At 28.4% G+C, this 17,473-nt stretch overlaps 1 protein-coding gene across 1 annotated transcript in view; it reads right to left on the reverse strand.

Annotated features, from left to right (window-relative positions):
- The window catches only part of Trhn (tryptophan hydroxylase), a 27,795-nt gene extending 21,492 nt beyond the window's left edge, over positions 1–6,303 (reverse strand). Inside the window, exons 1-3 of the mRNA XM_088275072.1 lie at positions 6,212–6,303; positions 1,962–2,256; positions 356–515 (exon numbers count right to left, since the gene is read on the reverse strand). Of these exons, the coding sequence (XP_088131198.1) occupies positions 356–515; positions 1,962–2,234 (433 nt within the window). The 5' untranslated portion in view covers positions 2,235–2,256; positions 6,212–6,303. The remainder of the gene's footprint in view (positions 1–355; positions 516–1,961; positions 2,257–6,211) is intronic.
- Positions 6,304–17,473: the final 11,170 nt, after the last annotated feature.

Below are 17,473 nucleotides of genomic sequence, written 5' to 3' on the forward strand. Positions count from 1 at the left end.
TGTACTCTTTGTAATGACATCGACTGCTTGGTGACAATGCGGTGAAAGTATATATTTTTGTCCAGATCAGTGGTTCTCTAAGTGTGCTACGCGGTTGCTTTGCCCTGTGGCTTTGTAAGACGTTTACAATATATGATGACAAAGTGCTAATTTATTAATTTTTATCATGGTACAGTTTTTGTAGCTCAGGGTAAAAATATTTTTTTCAGTATTTGAAAAAGATTACTTACTTGTAAATTGGTCACCTAAATGGCCTGATTAATAATGAATTGAATACGGTAATAACAATTGGTTAATAAACAAAATAAAATAAAATAAATAAATAAAATAAAATAATTATTTTAAATAGACTCACCAAAACTGGCAGCAGCTGACAGTGGAGTGGGAGGAGGAAATTCCTCGCTACCCTTAGTACCAGAGGGCTCCATGTGTAATGTCGTCACTTCCCTTTTCAGCATTCTGCTCAGTTGATCCATACGCCGCTTCTCACACTCAATCTCAACAAGGATGTCAGACTAAAAAAATATCCATTAACACACCTTGCCGTCAACATGAATCAAAGATGGACGGAAAAAGAGCAAAGCAAAGTTAATAACTCTACTAGGGGATCCTTGACCTGCTAGAAAGCCGACAAGTCAACCCCCGCGCCCTATACCTACCCCTACCCCCAAACCCAAAGTCCTAATGAAGAATACCAAACCACCTGAGCTACGAAAGCGACCCTAATAAGCATTTCCTAAATCTAAAGTTCAACCTGATGAGGGGAGGGCAATACTCGGAAAGTTTTGAGCTTCAAGAGAAGGTGGGCTAAGGGGACAAGGTCTCCTGACGTTAGTATGATTATTATGTAGTATTTCCTTATCCCTTTAATGGGATCGTACTAGCACAGATGTGAATTCAGTTCAGCACATCGGAAAAATAATTCCATTAAAAAAACAATTATAATACGCGAAGATGGATCTTACGTTCTTCAAAACATCTCCCATTTTCAACCCAGCAAAAAACGAAACAGCCAAAGGTTCTGAGTTTATTAATATTAGAAACCAGATCGGGGCACCATACCGTACCATGTTTGAAAATTTTTATTTTATTTTATTTTTATTTTATTTTATTTATTCGGGAATTGTACAGCTTACATTAAAAAAATCATATGATAAACAATAGTTACATTAACAATAAAAGGCATTACATTTCATTAACAAAAAAAAGTTACGTTAAAAAAAAGCCAATTAAACAATTCCACATTTATGTTATAAACCTATAAAAAAAACAAATGATGCGGAATGCATCAAAACACGTATCACAATAGATAGGAAGGAATAGTGATATTTACAAGTAAAACCTTTATTTTTATTTTTTTAATTTCTCAATAAATACGAAGAAAAATATGGCAGTCTGGACATTTACTTAAACCAGCCTATGACGGTCGTAAGCCCCGTAAATGCCCAAACTTCAATATTCTTTATCATCTATGTTGAGATGTCAAAAAATAATAAAATCAATAACTCCTATAATTGAAGATAATCTAGATTTCTGAATAAGTATTTGGGCACACTCAAAATGTTAAAGAAAATTAAAATTAAAAACCTTAAAACATAAATTATTTTTGTATCTCCTGTATGTTATGTTTCTAATCATTAAAAAAATATATGTATATTAAAAATTAAAAAAAAATATATAAAAACTTTGTATTACCATGTTAGTATTCGGCTCAACACAGGCCATGCCTAAAGAGCCGTAATACGTATAATAAATGTGTATATGAAATGAATATGTATATTGAATGTATCTATGTATTATGAAAAAAAATAAATAAATAAAATTAAAAAAAAAATAATAAAATAAAATTAGATCCTGTTTTAGAAAAGTATTCAAATAGAAATGGTATAACAGGAACAGTCTCAAAGTTAACATAGCAACGTTCAAAACGTATCTTAGGGTAGAAGCATCCTTGTAGTTACCTCCGAAGGTTCGGCTTCCGATTTCCTGGACTCTATATGGAGCACGTTAATACCGAGATCTTGGAACACGGTTAAGGCTCTTGCTAGTCCTCCGATCTGATTCTTCAGAGTGAAGATGACAGCGGTCCTTTCGCTGTCTGCGCCGTCGGCCGCTTGGTCCATCACTGCTGAGGGAGCCTTCGGGTGGTGGATAGGACTTCCTTGCTTCACGGCCCACTCCTCACCACTCCTGTAGAGCCACAGACCGAGAAAGCTTTTTCCGGATGCACTCATTGCTTTTAAACGTGGAAATTAACTGAAAGATTATTTATTTTTATTTACAGCGATTATCAACACACAACGGAAAAAAACATTTGTATTTTACCACTTGAGTATTATTTATATAGATTTTAACGACTAGTTTCGGAAGCTACATCTAAGATGCTTCCATCTAAGGGTTCAAATATAAACGAAAGCTCAAATAAGAAAAAAAATCTATACTCTAAGAAAGGGAGGGGGTAAGTTAGGGGGAGGGGTGAGTTAAGAGGTGGAGTTTTAAAATAACAGGAACATGGAAATCAAATGTGAGGAAATTTGAATTTCAAAGTACCTAATACATTTTTGGCCTTTGTGTGGTACTGGGTTAACTAGTCGTCAAAAAAAATTATAATGCTCAAGTGGTAAAATATCAATGTGTGTGTGTATTGTGTATATATGTATTATATCAAGATAATGTTCCATATTCACAAATTTAAGATTTTGTTGTTCATGATTTTTCGATTTCATCATAAACGATAGATTTTATTTAATTAAATATTTTTTAAATTTATACATTTGACGTTTAATTTGTAGAACTGCATTTTAATTTAAACATTAAATATTAAAATCCAACACATTTTTTTAGAGTTTACTATATTGTATTTTATTATTTAAAACACGTACAAATAAAATCTGTGACAATTATCATTGTCATGTTAATGTGATTACTTTGTAAACCATTCTCAAATTGAAAATTACATTTATGATTAAATTGAAACCATCTTTCTCGGTTTGACTGACAGTTTGAAAATGCCATAACAAGGCGAGATAAATCGTAAGCCCTGTAAACGCTCAGATTTTCATATTCTTGTTCATCTTTATTGAGGCATCAATGAAAAATCTTGTTATAAATAAATCCCAAGTGGAGGAAATCCAGAATTTCTGAACAAATATTTGGAAACGATAAAAATTTTATTGTATTCAATATTTTCTATCGTATTTTATAATAACAATACAAACATACTTTCACAAGGGTTGAATGAAAAAAATTTTTATAAAGAAAGTCGCTAAGTAATTGTAAATATATTGCAATATATCCTCTATGGCTCCAAATGCTGGACAATGTATAATATGGACTCTAGGCAAATAGAAACTGCTGAAATTCGAATGGTGAGATGGTCAGTTGGATGATCCCTTAGAGACAAATGAAAAACTTTTTTTTACTTTTGAAAATTTTTTATGTTTTCATTGACTTGATCACGAAAGAAAAACTGAACAAAATAATGGCTCCACTGCGATTTTTATAAAAATATGTTTTTTTTATTACACAAAAAAAACTCAAATTAAATCTTAAAATGTTTTCGAATGATTTTATCACAATTTGTTTCGTATAATTGAAAAAGTGTTGATAAATATTATAGTATCAAAGTTAGTCTGGCTGTATTTATTTTGTTTTTATTTTTATGACCATGCCTTATATGAATTATTACGCATATTGCATAAAATTCTACAGTTATTATGGTTAAATAGAAACAATTCGTTTTACTGGTAAGATTATGAAAATGAATGTTTTTTGTTTGCGAACGTAAAAAATAAACATTTTTCCCAGAAAAATCTCAATTCAGAAGAAAATCAATCGTAAAAAATATTGATTAAGCAGTATAAACATTTTTTTTATTAAAATTTCACATGGTAAATTAAAAAAAAATATTGATATAAATTGTACATGAATATTATCCACCGTGTAAAGCGTGTTTTGTTACCGTGCTGGAACATATTTATTTAACGTCATCCTGGACTAGTACAAGAAGCGCAGAACTAAGTTAACGATCATGATAGCACTGCATCAATATGATGCAGTGATCTATGCACTATGACTGAAAATCTATGTACTGAAAAATGGTGGTATATATATATACTAAGTAAAATGAAATTGGAAAGTTATATATTCAAACCCCTATATCATTATTAGTATTGAGGAAAAGGAATATTTTTTTGTTTTTTTGCCAAGAGACAATTATATTTTGTGAAATTATTTCATTATAATCTTTGTCGCATAATTTGTCATCTATCTTTAAAAGACTCTTCAATATTTTTTGTCCTTCTTATTTTTTTAACTGAAAAGGAAGAATAAATTGTAACATATTTCAGTATAAATATACTACACACCCTTATCCGCGCCCAATGGTACAAAGGGCACCGCAAAAAATTTATGCAATATTTTTTCGATCGCTAATTATATGAATTCAAATGATTAGTCTTGCGATTGAGGTATCAGTCCAGGTTAATGTTTAATAAATATTTGATTGAAAAAACACATACTTATTTTAGCTCCTCCTGTGAATCGAAGCTGGGACTTTCAGTGTGGGAAACGTAGGTGCTTACCACTATACCACGGAGGTGGATAAAATAAGAGTTCTCTCTAAAAACTTGTGCTTGCAAACGTTTTTCTTTGCATTACAACAATAATTTAGTTTAAACACGCGTTGCTTAAGATATAAAATGCAATAAACATAATATTTATTAAAACAAGTAAAAATACAGTTTTTTCATCTTTTTGTTACTGACATTATCATACTGGAAATCACCAGTCTGATGTTGGTAAGGATAAAACACGGTCAAATTAAAAAGAAAAAGCTATATAAAGCTATTTGGTTGTTGCTTTTTTTTATTTAAAATGCAGTGGCACCAAGAAATGTATATGAACTATGAAATTATATTAAACTATGCGTTGATCCAAATTTGTACGGGTCCTGAAGAATTTCGAGAATAGAATTGAACTAGACAAAACTCTATATGTGAATGTGATGAGACGTCATCATAATATGTCTCTCATTTAATGTAAATATGTCAAATTTTGGAAAAAAATAAGAATTAAATTGGAAACAGAATGTGCAAATAAAGGTATACTGTTAACAAAAATTGAAATGAGACATAAAGATTAATCAGATTAAATGGTGTCTTATTTAGAAAATATGACAAGACAAATAAATGAACTATGAAAAAAGATAAATAAATGAACTATGTATGCTACATATCTAGATTGATATAAGACATTGAATCAATTGTATCTATTGTAATATTTTTAGGGATCAAATTTATTAATATATAATTTACTATCCAAATTCATTGTCAATTTAAGATATATAAACTGAATATGGTATAAACCCTTGTAGCTTGCGAATGTTTTTACCTAGAATTTCCACTCATGAATTACATGAAATTATAGTAACTTTAAACGTAAAGAGTAAATCCGCTCACGAGTAGGCGTAGGCTATGAGTAGGATCATAATAAGCGATGTTGCATAAGCCGTAGATTTTAGAGTCACTTGGACGAAAGGTAATAAAAAAAACCCCTTTATCAAAGAAAACTTTTTTAGGCGACTAACGAATATTTAAATAAAAACCGTACAAAACATAATAATTCTTTTGAAAAATAAATTTTTAAAGATGGGTGATCAATTTTGACTTTTATTTATGTTTTTGAATTTTTTTTTAAATAGTTAAGATTATGATAGAAATAAACCATAAATAAATGAAATCTTATTTTTCTTTAATTCTGATCCATACGCCACGATGCAACGAGTACTGCATTGAATTGCGTAAAGGCCAGGTACCATTCGAGAATATTATGAAATAAAAAGAGGAGACGAAACGCGTATTTTTATTTTGACCTCCCTGGAATCAATCCCGGAGCATCCAGAATGGTAGCCAAACGCTACCATCCAATGAACTACGAAAGCGGACATGAAATAATGAATCCAAAAATGTAATCTATTTTAGATCGATTAAATTGAGATTAAACGTTGTACAGTAATATTTAATTAGAATTGTAAAAAAAAATCTTCAGCTGTTTTTTCCGAATATCAAATCCTGTTAATGGTTATTGGAAATATTTCCATTTATTTTAAAATTATTTGAAAAAAAAGATTTTTATAAATCATAGTTTTCAGATTTTATTTTAGATATGTTTATCCGTATAAGTGAAAAGTTAATAATTGTGTAAAACTTACATTAACGATCCGGTTTTGTTATTCACTGAATTTAATAAGGCGCGGTATCTTCTGTACTCCTGAAATCCTGAAACTGAAAACTTCCGTAGCGGCGTCAGCAAGTTCTGTTCGTGATTTATCCCTGCACAGCCTTATAAAGCTTCACATAGCCGGGTTCCTATTGGCGGATGGTATAAGGGGTGGTCTCATTGGCCGAATCAACAGTTTGAAGCAACTTGGAACAAGTTAGCGTACTTACTGAGAACTCGCTTTTCTTTTTTCCAGCGTTACAGTAACCTAGTTAATATTTGCTTTTAAAATAGAAAATATGAAAATACTCCCAAATTGAAATTACTTCTGCTCAATAAAATCTGTAAAAAGTTGTACTTATTATTACGTTACATATATTTTTGAACGTCAAGTTGTGTTATAAATTAAACAAAATTTTTATTTCAATTTAAATAGTACGTGTTCATACATGTACCCATATTCGTTTTTAAGAAAATTAACGAGCTACGATTGTCACATAGTGAATGCATCGTATATAACTTGATTTTATGATTTACTTTGGAATTTTTCTAAATAAAAAGTCGAAGCTACGTATTAACATTATGTTTTAACAGAAAACCATACGTTCCTTTCTTACATACAAGTATTTTTGATCGTAGGCACTATTAAACTAGTTCAACTGCGTGCAAAAATATTTAATAAATTTACGTAGTGCTTTGTTTATCTGATAACAGACTTCACAATAACAATTTTACATTTATTCGATAACAATTCTAAATATTTACAATATATTTTGCTATTAACATTTAATTTTTGATTAACTACTTGATGTATTCATTATATTACGCTTGAAATTCATTCAATTCATGAATATGATTTCGTTTTAATGTCATGAAGACTCAACTTGATATGATACATCTATGGTTTTAATATTAAAACATGAAGAAACATTTGGCTGACTTAAGTTTCACTTGATATACTTGTGTATCTTTCACCGTTCTGACAATAATTAAACTTTAATCTTCCGTTAACTTTTTGAACACTTACGTGATTCAAAAGGAAACGATTCGTAGGCCTTAATTTTTAAATACTAGAATAATTATTTTAACACCTATTCATTATTTGTTATATAATTGTTTTTGCTTAAAATTAATTCTCCATCTCAAAATCGATAGATTAAAAAAATGTTTTGTAGAAATCAAAGATAAATGTTTAGTTGGGAAAATTATAAAATATATTTTTCGGTTTGTCGTTCAAAGAAAATGCGCTGTAATAAAATACTAGATCTCGTCCCAAAAGTAAAATCGAGTAAAAGAAAGCTAGCGTGGGCGATTTGTATCTTTTTATTCCTTTATATCATCGTATCTTCCAGATTTATTTTCAAATACTACAATTTAATATTCTAATACTGATATTTTGTAAATATAAAAATTAAAGACGATTGTCAAGGGCTGATTAAATTTGGTGTTTTTTTTATTACGCCAGCAAACTTCATGTCTTATTTTTTTTTAAATTTGAACATTACAGAATCGTTAACTGATTAATTGATTTCATGAAAGTAAGCTGATCAGTTTCGCATTTCAAAAGTCAACAAATCAAAATTAAAATCCATAACATAATTATGTCGTAAGTGTCATGCGATATGGCAGAAATATGCCAACGACGTGACGTTAAGGATTCGAGTATACTTATGCTCTATATATTAAGCCTTCAGCTACACTCTGAGGTGGTGCGAGTGGAAAAGGATTGGTTTTTAATGAAATATTTAAGGCAATAATTTTTCTAATTTTTAAAAAGTATTTCAATGTGTTGTCAGCTTTCGTTGTCCTTCAGCAAATAGTATATTCCTAGTATATATTTAATGGTTGTATGGAAACAACATTTATTAAGCAACGAGATTAAATTAATATGTTAACGTTATATCAACAAACCTACATATTTTGGTGTCATTTTATTGTTTGATTAATGAAGTGTCCCTTTTTCCAAATAATTATTTGTGTATTAATATACTTTGTGTAAACTGATTATTTTTTTTATGGTCACGAGAAATAATTAATATTCAATTAGTATTGAAACTACGTTTTTAAAAGCTTCCCTAAGTATTATTTATAGATTTAACGGTACGAAGTCAAAGGGGTCGATGTATTAGTAGTTCATTATTAAGTGGAATACTTTTTTGTACTGCGCAGAAATATTTTCGAAACAGTAAAGTAAGAATAGAGAATCGCTTTTACCCTTCTAGAAAATTCTAGTAAATCTCACCGAGAGAACGTAGTAGAGAAAGAGATAATACATTAACATACGGTCACTGTTTTCATTATCATAGTTTAGGCAAGCTTTCCCTTGAGGTCTACTTTCTTATCTCCAACGTACGAGTACGTTTAGAAATAATAACGTAGCATAGAATGAAGCATCGCTCATGATAACTGACTGCATATATTATGTAGTCGGTTATCATGAGCGATGTTACTCGAAAGTTTTTATTCTTATATATAAATCGTTATAAAATATTACGAATGATATGTTTTTTAATACTTAGTTTGAGAGTTAGCGAAATTATGCCGACTTAAACTAAAAATTTAAAAGATAAATTATACTTGTTTGTAATTTGAATATTGAAAAATCCCTTAAAAATGCGTTAAAGGTGAAGCTGAGTTATTGGTTGATAAAGTCTCAAATATTTAAAGGAACACAATCTTATCGTGTTCTATACACACACACTTTTTTAATTTTTTTCCATGAAATCAGTGTAAAATACGATAATTCATAGCATGCTGAAAGAATACTCAATTTTTATGTATTTTTTTACTTACGTCTATTTGTATAAAATTACTTTTAAATTGTTAAGGAGTGTAACTTGGAATAAAATTTAAATAAAAATATGAATTTGTGAAAAACAATAAAAACGAGAATATTGTGTTAAAATATTTGTTTTAAGGGTCCAATTATTTAAACATTGCGAGGAGTAACACATTGATGTACTTAATATAATTAAATTATAAAATCTATTTTTAATCACATTTGGTCGGATGACCGCGGCCGCATACTGGAGTCTACTATACGAGCGTTACTATACTGTAAATTAAATTAAAATTTTTACGAAAATAAAAATACAGAATATTAAAAACAATTTACTCCAACGAAATGTGCACTTGGTTAAATAACTGATTTCTTTACTTAAAATAAACAACTTTTGGGCATTCGATTTACAGTAACATCTCTCATAACGAGCAAAAAAATATGAAAAAGTTGCTCCCTTAACGAGCGATATTTCGCATAACGAGTTACAGAGAAAGGACAAAACCCTTTTTCACAAAATTCACTTGTGAGCCAGGACTTCCGCGCCGGGATTCGAGGTGGATAACAATGAAGAGCTTGTAAAAAAAAACCACCGAAGACTTTAGTTGTATCGTGATTCAAAGCAAGAAATTGTGGAGGAGAGCTTGTCAATGGAGGAGGTGGAAGTAGCAGAGTAACAATCTTCTAGCACAATAAGAGAAATGCTGGAAGCATGGGAAACGGTTGCATCGTACATTCAGAAGCATCACCCTAATAAAGGGTGGGTATTCGTGGTACAAATTTATTCAATGATTATGCAGTGACACATTTACGCCAAATTTTGAAGCGTCGGCCAAAACAAATGTCTTTAGACAGTTTTCTAGTTAAAAAGAATTTATTATTTGTCACAAAGTAATGTTTAAAAAAAAGGTAATTCAATTTTATTCGATGTTGTCACGCTACTTAGCAATTCATAAGTTTTTTTAAAAAATAAATAAAAGATAATAAAAAATACATAAAAAATTACTTTTCTTTCGGCATGGAACGCATTATCGTATTTTACATTCATTTCTATGGGAAAAAAATCTCGCTTAACGAGTAAGATGCTGGAACGAATTATGCTCGTTATAAAAGGTTCTACTGTATTTGTTTTTTTTTTCCTACATGTCCCGGTTTGGAGCTTTATAATTATGGCAAGCCTATATATAAACATGTTTATTGTTATAACGTAAAAATTCCATTTCCCTTGCCTATTTAATTTCAAGGAATTAAAAACCGTCAATTATAAGTGATAATAATTTAGCAATGCATGAGTGTCCTTAGTGAAATCCAGCTAGAATGTTAACATTTGGATGACGCATTTGATTTGGGCTGATACGAAGATCTTTTTTTTATACTTCAATGGACAAAAAACGTCCAGTCCATTATCTGCACGTTTGTTACTGACTATGTTATGTGATAAGAATTAAAATCAGTCTCCAATTGCACAACACCCAAACAACAACAGCATGATGCTAGCCTTGATCCTGTGACATTTAAATTTATCAGGGATGAAGATAAGCTTTCTTGATCACAATACGCAGAGAGTTAACCAACTGCTGCTTACACACAAAATCGGATTAAAAAAAAAGGAAAACCTATTTTCAAAGATATTCCATTACTTAAACAGATCATTCAGCTTTCACATATCAATGAAGTGCTCTATGAACCATTGAAAACGGGACTGGGGCCGGAATAACGTGAGAAGATATGTTTCCAAATATATATATATATATATATATATATATATATATATATATATATATATATATATATGTAATAAAATAACTAGGTACCTACCTATACATTTTATTAAGTACTTATAAATAGTACCTACATAAAACATTTCTACCACAGATGTCGCATGCGTCGCTCAGAATAAAACAAAAGACTTACGATAATATTATTAACTGTCAGATAGATAGATAGATAGATAGATATAAAAATTATTATAAAGATAAATTAAGAATAAACTTTAATTACAAAGCAACACATTATTTATTTTATTATTATACACCCACTTTACATATTATTTACACTTAATTTTCAAAAGGAAAATATTACCACGTTATAAAACGACAATTTTGTTAATTGGAAATGGATTATGAAACATTAGATGTATTAAAACAATTACTACAATATGTTCGGAGTGAGAGAGAAAAATTAGAAGATGATCAAAGAAAACGATTAGAAGATAATCAAAGAAGACGTGGAAATTTAAGAACTAGTGATAAAATTAAAAATAAAAATCATGTGAAAAAAATTTCTACAAAATATAAAATAAAATATACTCCAGAAAAGAAGAATATCGAAGCAGATTGTGTGAGCAGGAATCCAGTATTAGAATCGAAGGAAAATGCAAATGAACAATTAAAAGTTGCAAATTTGGTTAAATTAGAAGATATTTTAAAAGATCAGAATAAAAATGAAGACATACAAATAACACAGAAACAGTGCTTGAAGAATGAAAATAAAAATAAAGTAGAAAAAAATACTACAAAATATAAAATAAAATATACTGCAGAAAAGAAGAATTTAGAAACAGATTGTCTAAAAAGGAATCCAGTATTAGAATCGAAGGAAAATGCAGATGAACAATTAAAAGTTGTTAATTTGGTTAAATTAGAAGATATTTTCAAAGATCAGAATAAAAATGAAGACATACAAATAACACAGAAACAGTGCTTGAAGAATGAAAATAATAATAAAGTAGAAAAAACTTCTACGAAAGATGAAATAAAATATACTCCAGGAAAGAAGAATTTAGAAGTAGATTGTCTAAGCCGGAATCCAGTTTTAGAATCGAATAAAAATGCAGATGAACAATTAAAAGTTGTACATTTGGTTATATTAGAAGATACTTTAAGAGATCTGAATAAAAATGAAGGAATTCAAAAGAAAAAAAACAAATGGATTGAGAAAAACTGTGTCTACTTTAAAAGGGTCAAGAAGAAAAAAAAGGACGGAAAAAAGAAAAAAAAAAAGAAAGAAAGAAAAAAAAAACAAGAAAGAAAAAAAAAGAAAGAAAAAAAAGAAGGAAAAAAGAAAGAAAAAAAAAAAAAAAAAAAACTTTATCATATCACTAAACTTATACCAGTCCCTTCACTACAAGAAGATGATCCGGAGGACGAGTGAAAATTTTACTATGAATTTTCATCCCCAAGGGGGGAGATGTAATAAAATAACTAGGTACCTACCTATACATTTTATTAAGTACTTATAAATAGTACCTACATAAAACATTTCTACCACAGATGTCGCATGCGTCGCTCAGAATAAAACAAAAGACTTACGATAATATTATTAACTGTCAGATAGATAGATAGATAGATAGATATAAAAATTATTATAAAGATAAATTAAGAATAAACTTTAATTACAAAGCAACACATTGTTTATTTTATTATTATACACCCACTTTACATATTATTTACACTTAATTTTCAAAAGGAAAATATTACCACGTTATATATATATATATATATATATATATATATATATATATATATATATATATATATATATATATATATATATATATATATATATATATATATATATACATACACTTACACACACCTTATCACTTCAGAATGTATAGAGTCTGAATTAATTCTCAAACAAAGGAATCTTGTCTTTTGAAACGGGTATTAATATTTAAATGTAAAGTACAGTATAGACAACAGCCTTTTAATTCTATGCTGGCTTAACATAATCTAATCAATGAAGGTTTGACAATCAAGAATCTTGTATTTCACATACGAATAGAGAAAGCAGTGCTCAAAATAAATAGAATGGTATACAACTCTCATTCCTAATATATTGCATCAAATTATTTTCTCAACAGACAAAAATAAAACATTTCCTAGTTAAACTAATGAAATAATCCGTCAAAATGTATTGCCACATGATTGATTTTATTCAAATGTGGCTTTTTAACTCTTGAAAATGAACTTAACAATAAAGTAATGGAATTTTCAATAGTATGAACGTGGCTTAAGTAGGTTGAACGCATCGTTAGGTTTATGTTTGAAGACAAAGATCGTCCCCTATACTTACTTGCTTTGAAATATATTTTAGATCTTGTATTACATTATCGTTCATCATTTCAAAATATAATATATCATTGTGTTTCTGAATTGTGTGTTGAGATGGTTTAGACGTGTGGAACAAATGATTTTAAAACACTCGGCTGAGCTATTTGGGGCGAAGGTAGTTAAAAAAAATAAAAAAAGAAGCTGAGGAATGCCGAAAATAATTTGGATAGTAATCAAGTTTTCCGAATATTTAAAAGTGATTGGAATATTAGACGGGTATGTACAAAGTACATTGTAAAGAGAGGATGAATATATATATATATATATATATATATATATATATATATATATATATATATATATATATATATATATATATATATATATATATATATATATATATATATATATATATATATATATATATATATTTATATATATATATATATATATATATATATATATATATATATATATATATATATATATATATATATATATATATATATATATATATATATATATATTTATATATATACTTATATATATATATATATATATTTATATATATACTTATATATATATATAACGTGGTAATATTTTTCTTTGTAAATTGAGTGTAAATAATATGTAAAGTGGGTGTATAATAATAAAATAAACAATGTGTTGCTTTGTAATTAAAGTTTATTCTTAATTTGTCTTTATAATATTTTTTCTATCTATCTATCTGATTCTGACAGTTCAGAATATTATATTTTTTTTATCGGAAGTCTTTTGTTTTATTCTGTGCGACGCATGCGACATCTGGTGGTAGAACTGTTTTATGTATAAATATATATAAATATATATATATATATATATATATATATATATATATATATATATATATATATATATATATATATATATATATATATATATATATATATATATATATATATATATATATATATATATATATATATATATATATATATATATATATATATATATATATATATATATATATATATATATATATATATATATATATATATGTATATATATATATATATATGTATATACATATATATATATATATATATATATATATATATATATATATATATATATATATATATATATATATATATATATATATATATATATATATATATATATATATATATATATATATATATATATATATATATATATAGATATATATACATATATTTAAATATATATTTATATATATATACAAACATATATACATTGACGTACGTCATACAGTAAGGATGGATTTTTTAAAATGAGTTAAATAATGAAGGACTTAAATTTTTTAATCGCATTTCAATATGTATTGTTCTGTATAAAAGCAATTGAAACGAGTTATGAAAATTATGAAATAGTAGTAGAAAATAGATTAAAATCAGCAACCGATCAATTGATACATACGTATCAAATGTTTAAGTAAGGTACTCAATATATTTATAGAATGTGGGCATTTATGTATGTGTAAAGAAAGAGATTCTATTGCCATAATAAGGAGCAGCGGAGTACAGTGGCTCTTGCCTATGTATGAGTCAGTTCAATTCTAGAAAGAGCTCAGGGAGAGAAATGTGTGGCATAGAAAAGTTGTGCAGGAGTAGCCAACCAATTTTCTGTTAAATAAACACTCAGTTTTAGGATAAATCTCGATATGTTACTTAATCTTATGAGGCAGTAAAGCATAGATTTATTAAATACGAATTTCTGTTTAAAATGTAAAGGAAAAATTCAAAGGTAGATTAAAGATTGAATTGAATAGTAATACAATGAATTACATAAGCCTATAAAGAACAATGCGAATTTAATATTCTTTTATTTAAATGTTAAATCAGCAAATGACGAAAGAAATATTAATAATTCTTGCATTTATAAAATGTGTCAAAACCGAATAATTTAAATTTTTTAAAGAACCTTTTATTAGATATTCTATCTGAACTCGATTATTCGCCCTAGGATGTTATATATATTTACATATATTACAGATATCGGAACTAAGACGAAACATCTGTCATTTTTATATAAAAAAAGATGGAAGTCCGAAAATGCCAAGGTATACCAACCTTGGCATAAGCTTTTGTGTGACGTTCACCATTTTGCCCATTATTAAACATCCATATTACATTATTTTTTCAAAGATTTATGTACTAATTTGTGCAACTGTCCAACAACAGTGCAATGATGTATTGCACTGTTGTTGGATTCGTTTCCAAAATAATATTACTAAATGGATATTTAAAAACAGGCAAAATAGTGAATGTTAAACAAATGTTTAAAGTGATCACTTAAGTCAGCCAAGTTCGAGGTCGTAAGCCCTGGGATTAAGCTTAGATTTCTATGTTTTTTTTTGTATAAAAGCGATAGAAGTTGAGATAACTTTAATACAGTTTTTGTAAGGTTCGACTTTTTTTAATATACCTACTGTATGTTTTTTTATATGGGTTGGTTGAATCATTATAATCAATTTTTTTTTTAATACGATTTATATTTTTTATTTGATTTAATGGTTACTAAATCCATTAAACGAAATAGAATGATGAAAGGAAATACGTTTCGAAAGAAGATCTATCAAAACATATTTTTTTACAAAATATTTAGTTTATCGATTTAAATAGTTCTAGTCAATTGAGCTCCAAAAATCTAATTACCAAGCGACAATACTATACAAAAAACTCTAACTGTAGAACAGTGAGAATTTTACAAATACAAAACATTAAATTTGTTGTTTACTTAACATTTTAATTGCATGATGAGTACCTTCATATAACAAGGAAGATCAGTGGTATTTTAAAATTAATGTGAAAATTAATAACAATATTACATTTATTTGTTATATCAAACACTGGATTATTCACATTATATTATAGTCTCAACTTGAAACATATAGTCAATCGTTCTTTTCATATGAAAGAGTATGGAAGTCTAAGCATCCCAGGGGTTACGACATGGCATTTGTCTAGTTTTAGCGATCACTTTATACACAGAACATATTAACAGAATGTCAGAAGACAAACTTCCACGTATCGCCCTTCACGGTAATACTAAAGGATGCAGACCCCCAGGCAGACCCCCTGAAAGAGGGAAAGACAGCTGGGTGTCAACCTCCCAAGAGCCACAAGCGGAGGCACTAACAGTTCCCTAGGATCTACAAAAATAAGAAGAAGAAGACACTTTATACACTTGTAACATTCACCACTGTGCCAATTATTAAGCATCTATATTGCATTAATTTTGGCACCTGTGTATCGACGTGCCCTACGTAAAGTGCTCTAACTACATTTTTGTCAATTTTGAGATATTTGGTTTACGTTATCAACTGACCGTTATCTACAAACAAAAAATAAATAAATAAATAAATAAATTACGCCTAGTTTTCATCGAATTTTCGAAATGGACTGAGCTCCTAAAACGCTAATTACGATACTTAATTTTGACAAAGCATAAAGTTTTAAAACGATTTAATATTTTATTTTATCGTGCTTTTTAATGAATAATACTAGTTGCATATATTATATGCAATGGTCTGAATTACCTTCCACATGCGGGTACAATTCTTGATAAAAAAAAATTGTAAACATTTCTCAAATGTGTGTAAAATAAAAATGAAAATGTCTCAATATCAACTGTATGTCACAAACACACAAAAACAATTTATTAAAAAAATCGAAATTTCAATTTGAAATACGCATTGAACGAGAATATTATCATGTAATCTAATTTTAAACCTCTGATTTCTTCGAATTTCTACTTCATTATCTATGCGCATTCAATAATAGTATTTTAGCATACTACACTCCTTGAGCTACTATTGGTTTGCAAATGTTTTGAACCCCTGACTTGGGGGAAAAGTAATTGAAAGCCGACTCTTCCCACTCATCTAGCAAGTGTTTGATTAGCTAGCGGCAGAGGGGTAGTAGGTACGGAAGAGGGTGAGCAAACAGTCGCTAGAAATTCTCTTCGAAAGTACTAGAATCTCCCCCTCGCCTCTTCATTCGTTTATGTGAGAAGCACACAATTTAAACAAAGTAACAATTGGAACATGTGATTTTTAATGAGTAAGATACGACAAATAAATTATGAGAGTATAATATAAACACAAGTGTAATAAAGTGAGGCTAGGAGAAAGAAGAAGAAGTTAGTCTTGGCTGCGGAGTACGAGGAACTGGATGGGTTTGGGAGAGGACGAGCTGTTCCATACAACAGGATTTTGTCTATTATAATTAGCAATAAATATTCGTAAATAAGCATACAAAGTGATATGCACATCGAAAAAATATGACTAACTTACTATCATATTATTTTTTGACATCTCATCAAAGATGAAGAAGAATATCTGGCGTTTCTCATGTGTATGATTATAATCCAGGATTCGGACCTCACATACTAATAAAAG

Source organism: Brachycentrus maculatus, unplaced genomic scaffold (genome assembly GCF_059751285.1).
Source record: "Brachycentrus maculatus isolate JH-2025_06_01 unplaced genomic scaffold, ASM5975128v1 h1tg000781l, whole genome shotgun sequence".
Lineage (NCBI taxonomy): Eukaryota > Metazoa > Arthropoda > Insecta > Trichoptera > Brachycentridae > Brachycentrus > Brachycentrus maculatus.